This window comes from Pseudoliparis swirei, chromosome 5 (genome assembly GCF_029220125.1).
Source record: "Pseudoliparis swirei isolate HS2019 ecotype Mariana Trench chromosome 5, NWPU_hadal_v1, whole genome shotgun sequence".
NCBI lineage: Eukaryota > Metazoa > Chordata > Actinopteri > Perciformes > Liparidae > Pseudoliparis > Pseudoliparis swirei.
This window is the reverse complement of record NC_079392.1, coordinates 14,185,634-14,194,702: the sequence shown is the minus strand read 5'-3', so window position 1 is coordinate 14,194,702 and position 9,069 is coordinate 14,185,634. Positions and strand designations below refer to the sequence as shown.

The 9,069-nt window shown below is 41.3% G+C and overlaps 1 protein-coding gene across 1 annotated transcript; it reads right to left on the bottom strand.

The window, feature by feature from the left end:
* Nucleotides 1–727: 727 nt before the first annotated feature.
* Nucleotides 728–5,796, bottom strand: hyi (hydroxypyruvate isomerase). The gene is made up of 8 exons (XM_056414264.1): nt 5,392–5,796; nt 5,156–5,267; nt 3,749–3,863; nt 2,772–2,850; nt 2,349–2,398; nt 2,202–2,271; nt 1,521–1,655; nt 728–1,437 (listed from the first exon to the last, which is right to left on the bottom strand). The coding sequence occupies exons 1-8, from the start codon at nt 5,588–5,590 to the stop codon at nt 1,388–1,390; spliced, it is 810 nt and encodes a 269-aa protein (XP_056270239.1). The 5' UTR covers nt 5,591–5,796; the 3' UTR covers nt 728–1,387.
* Nucleotides 5,797–9,069: the final 3,273 nt, after the last annotated feature.

The following is a 9,069-nucleotide window of genomic DNA, read 5'->3' as shown; positions in this document are numbered from 1 at the left end:
TCAACAAACAAACATAAAGTACCTCACACTTAAACTTGGAAAACAATATTAATTCTAATAATTTTCTGGAGATTTTAATAGCTGGGGTCATATTGACCTCAAGGGTAAAATATGTTAGTAAATATAAAGGTAACAGGAGGGTGAAACATTGAATCGGGTCAAATTGACCCGAAGGCAACACAAGGGTTAAGCAACTAATTGATTAATCTAATAATATTTTTAGCTGAACTTTGGTAGTTTTACAACAAAATGTATAAAGTAGAAATATTATTAATGATATAATGATAGTAATAAAAAATATGCATTGTCATTATATATCATATGGTTAAAGTCATTCATAAACCAACTTCCCTTTTTTTGGCCTGAACAACAAGGACTCGTGAGCTCTGCTGAGCCATGACTCTGTTCCTTGACTGTTCCCTGAGTCTGTTCTGCCTCTACCTGGCTGTCACTAACATTATAACTTCTATACGATACCTGCCATAAATATCATGATACCAGAATTCGATACAATACCATAAAAACAATATGATGCCATACATTTGATCCTGGTATATTTATCTATAATAGTAAGAAATAAAACATCTGTATGGTTCACTTTTTCAACACTTAACAAATGGCAGTATTATTAGTATTACAGCCAGATATTAATGAAACTACATGGTCCCATCATAGCATTGATTATACACTATGAGGCCTGTAGCCTAGTCAGTATCTGACCAGATGATACAGAGTTCATCAGGATGAGCAGCTGTAGAGTTACAGAACTTTACAGACTGTCTGCCTTGGAGACAAAGAACTGAAACATTTCACTTCTGGAATCATCTTTTTCTTCTTTTTTTTAAAGCTGAAGACTAAGTCTCAAAAGCTCCGCCACTTGACGCCACTCGCTGTGAGCGCTGCGCAGCGCATTGCGTGCAGACAGCGTGACACGGAGCAGCGCGTGCGCTCTGATCGCTCTTTTAATGAAGTATTGAAACAAAAAATATGCTAAATCATATCGTGTTTAACGTACGGGTACTTTGTTAGTATCGCTACACCGTGCAGCGTGACAGCAGTAGATGTAGCGGGGTGACATTCAAGCTAACCTAAACCCCCTAAACGCTGTCGACATCTGAACGCTGATTGGCCGAGACGCGACACGTCCCATCAAAGATGTTTTATTGCGAAGATCACCACATCACATTTTCTCCGTGTCTCACTCCAATCTCATAAACGCCGGCCGACCAGTTGACCCCCCCCCCCCCTACCCCAAAACAAAAACTCTTCGGATCTACACGATTCACTTGGATGACCTATTTTGATTTCAAAACGGTGAATTTCACCGAAAGGTGACAAGTTTGCAGGTATGTAGATTGTATGTGTTTGGCCCCTATAAACTGTCCAGCTACTCCTTGAAGCACTCTTTCATCCAACCCAGACCCTCCTCTGTGGAGCCTAAAGGACAGAGATCATTATACACATGTATATTTGTTGGTTCTAATCGGGTTCCATAATATAATAACAAGAAGAGCACTCACCCAGTGGCTTGTATTCACAGCCGACATATCCCTGGTAGTGGAGGTTCTCCAGTGTGTTGAACAGGTATCTGTAGTTGAGCTCTCCATCACTGTCCGGCTCATTCCTGCCTGGAACCTGAGCAATCTGAACATGACCTGAGGAAGAGTTCATCTCGATCAGCTCCAGAGGCTGTACTCTCTGGCCAACAACACTCGGCTTCACATCTTCACGTGTTTATCCCGAGCACAGTCTAGTCTTTTCTGCCACATCTTTATTGTAGGAAATTAAAAGCTCCACCGATTTACAGAGAGTCCACCATGTCTCTGATCCAAACTCCTCTACATCTTAAGGAATTAAAGTAAAACAAAAAAGGGTCATGTGTCGATGGTTGTAGACAAGCTGCAGAAATGTGCAAAAACTCCTGAGACTCGCTGCCCGACGACCAAACAGACTCCATCAGTTCCAGCATAGTTCAATAGGATTACAATATCAATAACATCATTTGAGACCACTGACTGTAACGAAGGGTAAATAATGTCAATTCCAAGATATCTAAAGGTCACTGGTATACGAGATGATGTGTTGGGGGATTAAAAGAGGAATTAAGATCAAAGGGATAAGAAGCCAATGCAAAATGAGGTCACTGGTCATAAAAGCTGAAGGATTCGAGTACATCATATTTCATCTCACATCCTACTCACCAATTATAGGTAAATACTTGTGTATGTTCCATGTCAGGTTTCCATCCATTATTTGCCAGTGAAAGATGTCCTGAAACCGTTCACACGCGTGTTAAGTCGACAGTTTCATCATATCTTGTCATTCCTTCTATTTTCAAGAGCACCCACCATTTGCAGCTTGATGTTGGGCTTCCCGACCTTCTCCAGTATGGCAGCAGCTACAGACACAAAAAGGAGGATGAGCTAAGACTGACTCTCATGCAGGACCATTTTATATTCTATATGTACTGCAGCATCAAGTCTACTTTGTGCTTGAATTACAGAATGTGCCCTTCACTCGCATCACAACATGTCGATGGAGGCAGAATTACTTCTTACTGGCTGGCTTTTAACATGCATTCAATAATATCAGAAATATGACATGAAAAGGACATTTTCCTGATTCCCACACTGGAGATCAAGAGTAGGTCAACGTCGTGGCACGACGGGCGAGTGCAAAGATTAAAGGACTCAAGGAACGAACGCTGCCTTAATTGTTTCCCAACGGTTAAGTTGCATTTGCCTGACTGTCTCAACGGGACAGCGTCTCACCCTGATGAGGAGAGTCCAGGAAGTACCTGGGATCTGTCATCCTCGTGTTGATTGGCTCAATCAAACCAGTGATTCCTTCCTGTGAGGAGCAGGGACATTTCACAGCATTCACATCGTCACCAACTCCATTAAGAACCATCCACTGAGGGTGCTGTGACAGTCACATACCTACAGTGCTGCCGCTTTATGACTACCACAATATCCTTGTCCAATACAACCAAACACATGAGAATGAGTCATTTCCTCTCTACAGTCTACTTTCAATGAATGGAAGTAAAAACATCATGTTAGTTATTACACTAGTTATTCAAAGAACCCACAATAATGTGATTTGGTTCAAAAGAGGTTTGGGTATTTTACTGTTTTGACTACTTCCAGACTAATAAAAGCCTGAGGACAAAGCTTTTCTATATATTCAGTGGAGTCTAAAGTTATTTATAGTCGTGGGACATGAGATCAAATAACATTATCATGAATCCACAGGCTTACAAAAATAGACAATTTGCAGTTGTAGGGGGTTACGGGCTACAACTGGATCTCGATGAACCCCTGTGTGCAGCGACTGTGTGCAGCTTCTGGAGGAAGTGATGGGTGAAATAATTCCTGACTCCAGCTCTTAACACACATAGCGATTTTAGCTGAAACTAAATACTTTACAGATTAATGCATTATAGATAATACATAATTTGAATTCTGATATATTTGATAATGTGTTGCAGGGTTGTGTATTAAATAATAAATCAATAGGTCTCTATAGAATGTCATTTAGAGAGCCATACCTCTGGAGTTTCAAAAGGTCTTTCTCATTTTGTAACAATTTAGTTTTGATTTTGGACAGATGTGTGGATATACTTCATATTTAAATGTGTTATAATCGTACACATATATTCTATTCTCTCTTTGTGGTATCCTACTATCTTTCTGCATTTGGTTCATACTGCTGGGAGTTGTCATGTTGGACAGAAAAGGTCACCGACCTTTGAGAAGATATCAGCAGCATAGTTTAGGTTCTGCACAAAGATGGCCTCCATCTCCTTGGCAACCTCTGTTCTGTGTGAGCCCTCAGGAACTCTCCCTGCCATCAGGTGGATCCTGAGGAATTCATCAGAAATATGTGGTTCATAAATTTGATTCCGCTTTTGGACCCTCGCATTAAGGCTGTTTCCTCATCACAGAACACAAACACCCTGAAAAAAAGAACCATCTCAGTAACTAAAACAATTCTAATTATTTCAATGAGCATTATTATAAATTAACTTTCTAGTTCATCCACATATACTACCGTTCAAAAGTTTGGGGTCACTTAGAAAAAAGAAAAAAACCATCCTTGTTTTTCAAATAAAGGCACAGTTTTTTTCAATGAAGATAACATTAATTTAATCAGAAATACACTACACTTTGTTAATGTGGTAAATGACTATTCTAGGTGGAAACGTCTGTTTCTTAATGAAATATCTACATAGGTGTACAGAGGTCCATTTCCAGTATTCTAAATGGTGCATTGTGTTTGCTGTATACCGGCCTAAGAAGACAAATGGATGATTAGAAAACCCTTGTGCAATTATGTTAGCACAGCTGAAAACAGTTATGCTGGTGAGAGAAGCTGTAAAACTAGCCTTCCTTTGAGTTAGAAGAAAACAAAATTGATATTTCAAATAAAAATCATTATTTCTAACCTTGTCAATATCTTGACTATGTTTTCTATTCATTTGATAAATAAAGGTGAGTTTTCATGGAAAACATGAATTTGTCTGGGTGACCCATAACTTTTGAAGGGGAGTGTGTGTGTGTGTATACCCCTGGACCGTCAAATTCAGTTCATCTGAGAGACTTTTCTACACCTTGACAGCAGAACCAAAAGCAAGTCATGAGGGGAAAGTATCAACCCTGAGCCCAGAGACCGTGTGGAGGTTCAGATCTCAGGGAAGGCGACAGAAACATTTGTGCTGCATTGACGGTTCCCAAGAGCCGAGAACTCTGGAACAAATGGGACTTTCGAGAGCTGGGAGTCGTTTGGAATGAGCAATCGGTCTCAGTAAGACAACTTAGACAAGCGACCTAAACTTAAGGACTCTCAGACTGAGAGCATCTAGACTCTGGTCTGATGAAACCAAGACTGGACTATTTATCCTCATGTCTGGAGGAAACCAGGCCCTGGGGCTGGTTTTCAGCATCAAATGTCTGAGGGACTGGTCGGGGCCGAGTAGAAAGATATAATTATAAATATATATAAGAAATGTAATGAGAAAGCCCATTGTATTGCCTCTATGGTTGAAATGTGCTGCACGAAGTCTCTTTCCTTTGGTATGCACAAGATATTCTGTTCCACATCACACCGACTCTCAGGAGGGAGAGAACCGCACTAAAGGGACTTGACGCCTCACCTCTTGCAGTCCAAAGCTCTTGCATACTTCAGAGCCAGATCCAGACCCCGTCTGAACTCTGCCTCTCTTCCAGGAACGGCGCCAAGCCCCAGATCGCCTCTTTTTATATCTCCTGCAACACATGCATCCTTTATTCACATCATCATCATCATCAAAGTGTTACTACGCATGGAACAATCAGTAGGCTACAGTGTGTGCGTGTGTGTTCGATGGTGGTGCTGGAAGGCTGCAGGTACCGGGCGGGGTGTTGATGAGGACCACCTCCACCCCTGTAGCCTCCCTGGCTCTCTGAAGCTCCTCCAGGTCGGACTCGTAGAGCCAGGCTGCCTCCACAGCCCGGAAGCCCGCCGAGGCGGCCGCGTATATCCTCTGGCTGAAGTCCGGCAGCTCCGTGAACAGCCAGGAGATATTCGCGCAGAACTTGAGCGGAGCCATGATGTCGGTTGACCTGCAGGGACCGACGACCCGAGGTTCGGCCGGAACGTTCAGCCGACAGCAGCGGGGCGACACGGTTAGCTTTAGAAGGAGCGCTTGGTTTCCACCTATTTACCTTTCTTCTTGCGGCGTTAGCTGTATTAATATTCATATATTTATCTTGCAAATAGTTACGAAAAAGTATCAGCAGAAGTTTGCCAGCGTCTGACCGAAAATACGGAGACTGTTGTTATTGTCACATGACCGAAAGCGGCGTGCTTAAATACGCATGCGCAAAAAGAAAAGTAGGCAAACTTCTCCTATCTGTTTTTTAAATGATTTAATATGTATTGTTTTGTGTTGCGAGAAGCGCTGCATCAGCGTTGCTTTCCCTCAAAACAGCAATATAAAATATTTCTTACTTAATTATAATTATTTATTATTTACATACATACAGGAAATTTGATCCAAAGCATTTTTAGAGTGTAACTTGGGGTTCAGTGTTTTGCTCAAGGACACTTACAATGCCAGGGAACGAACCAGCTACCTTGTGGTTGAAGAATGGCCACCGTATCCATAACCAACTCATGTTACCCTCTGTCTTGCCTTGCAATTGATTTTAGAAGAAATAGAAGCTTTTGGTGATGATGTAGAGAAAGAGGTTTCAGAGTGTGAGGATCACCTTCATGAAAATTCAGACAGGGACTTTAAAGCAGAGGTTGAGATTGAGCATCAGATAGTTACAAAATGAAGATGAACCCCAGGACCAGAACAAGCCCGCCAGCAGCCAACAAATGAAGAAATGTGGATGTCAAAAAATGGTGAAATTGAATGGTCTTCTTGTATAAAGATCTGGGCTGCCTGTGACTAATACGTCTACACAGGGAAGCCTGATGGAGGAGCCACTCAGAAACATCAAGGATTGTGAGTTGTCCTGGACAAGACTTTGAGACACAACATCACATTCAACACGTGAATTACCTCGCACAAGCTGGGACCAGAGCTCTGAATGAGGAAGCTGGTCATGGTGGGAAAGATGCAGAAAAACCGGTCTGAGCTCCCACCCCAACTGCTGGCTCCAAGGAACAGGCTGGTCAACTTGTCCAAGTTTGTGTATCTGATGTGCGAAAGAAAAGCAAGAAGGTGGTACTCCTGCGTACACAACACAGGGATGTGAGAATATGTGGCCAGGAGCATCACTTGTATCTTCATTATAATAGATTTTCTTTTTTTATTACATTTTATTGTTAAAAGAAAAACCAAAACGGGCAGCATATTAATTCATAAATTTGATCTAACAAAGGTAAAGGGCAAACATTAACCATATATGCCGTTTATATTGATTGTAATTGGGATGAACTAAATATCTGTATTTATATCTGCATTGCTCTTTTTTTGTATATATACTCTCTTTGCACGGCTCTGGTCAGATACTAACTGTAGTGGCCATTTGTCGTCCGTAATCAAACAAAAAGATCAATCAAACCACCACTGATGCACCGTGGGTTTTGGTGTTGACGCATGCAAAAGAAAGTATTGTCCATTTCCGCCTGTTAGTATTTTGATAATTTATTTCTTAAACCAACAAAAAAAGAACAAACTAAATGTTGACACTTCTCTGTGCTGTGGTAAAAAACCATTGGCCACCCTGGTGCATGCTGGTCCTGTGCCTATCCACCTCTACATATAACCACAGGTGCCCAGTGTTACCCAATCAGTGAACCTAAAACTAAATATATTAAACTAAACTACAACTATCATAAGAAACAACTAACATATCAAAATATAACCTAAATAAGCAATAAACAATCAATATTACTTTACAATAAAACCTAAATACAAATGTCAAATTAAATAGCTCCAACACTAACCAACATGTAGTTGCTTCAGTACCCTATACGCAAAAAATGCAGCGGGTCCACCAGACCAACGAACACTTTACTAAATATTGTAGGATAATATGTAAGAGGTTAAGAGGTCTGCGTGGATGACACCATGCGAGGTAGTCGTAGCAGGAAGTGTGATTTTGGCATTCGTCCGCGCTCTCTGCATCCTGCTTATGAACTCATTCCTGACATGTCCCCTGGACCTGGGAGCATTTCACATCGTTAATTTCCAGGCATGTTGGCACACACACGCAGCTCATGGACATGTGTGTGTGTGTGTGTGTGTGTGCGTGCTCAAACTCCCACCTGTTGTTAATGAGGCCGGCAGCATACCAGACAGCACGGGTTCTCATCCAGGCCAGGGCATTGAAAAGCAGACCACAAGCCCCTCATACGTCCGTACACTCACAAGCACACAATGGGTCAGCAGACCCACTCAGAACATTGCATTGATTTCTCTTTTTCAGACTCATGTTTGTACTGACAGCTTCCAAATACTGATGGATGTCTCAGCTACAGCAGGAGGTAATGAGGTCAGAGGTCACATGAAAGGAACCTCTGTTCTGTGTTTCAGGTGAGCCTTTTCTTCTCTGGTATTATTGTATTTTATTATATATGTTTCACTTGTAATTTGTCTCATACTCAAGTTTCTGTAATGTTCAGTGAAATGCTTTAATGTCTCTTCCACCACTGTGCTTTAGACATAGATCTAAAATGCAATGTATGCAAGAAAGAAAACATGTGCCACTATATATATATATTCGTGGTGTAAGTGACCACTGTCGATCCGTGAGCCGTACTGGTGCCCCCACACGGTTCTTCGCGTACGTGCACACTGGATTAATGACACAGTTTGACATTCATCTTCACAGTGTGAAATAAAGTTTTACTGATGATCTCTATCCGCCAATATTTAGTAAAATATGGAATGAGGACATCATTTATGTTCTTCCAGTCCCTGATCTCTCATCATGTGACGATATAAACAACCAATCAACAGGTGAGCTATTAACATAGCAGCACAGCTAACGGCTAACGAATAAAGGTTATGTTCAGTTACATTATGATGCGTTCAGGCTCTGTTCAGTGCCAACAAGTATTGGGCAAAAGTAAATGAAGTAGTGTAGTAAAATATTGTTGTTGAGAAACTTGAAAAAATCCAGCTGTTTGAAAGGGATGTTTTCACAACATGAATATATATTAGAGATGAATTGTAACCTGTTTATAAAAACTTTAAGAATACATCATGAAAACTCAGAATGACAAGATTTTCTGAAAACCATCTCCTTAATCTCATTATCATGCAAATTGTGTGTTTTTATAAAGAAAAAACCCTGATATATGACTATGGCTCAGTGGTTGTCTCGCAAGGTTGTCCTTCAATCAGAGGATCTGCGGTTCGATCCCCGGCTCCGCTCGCCCATGTCCATCTGTCCTTGGGCAAGACACTTAACTCCAAATAGCTGTGCCTACGGTGTATGCATGTGTGTTAATGTTAGTTACTGCTGATCTGCAGGTGGAACCTCAGCTCCTCCTCTTAGGGTATGAATGGGTGTGAATGATGTCATGTCGTGTGAAATCGCTTCGAGTGGTCAGAAGACTAGAAAAGAGAAG

Coding starts and splice junctions, on each gene's coding strand:
- hyi (XM_056414264.1), bottom strand. CDS start 5,590: ATGGCTCCGCTCAAGTTCTGCGCGAATATCTCCTGGCTGTTCACGGAG. Junction 2,399..2,771: donor CCTGGACTCTCCTCATCAGG/GTGAGACGCTGT, acceptor TTGTGTCTGTAG/CTGCTGCCATACTGGAGAAG. Junction 1,656..2,201: donor CAAGTATTTACCTATAATTG/GTGAGTAGGATG, acceptor ACTCTTCCTCAG/GTCATGTTCAGATTGCTCAG.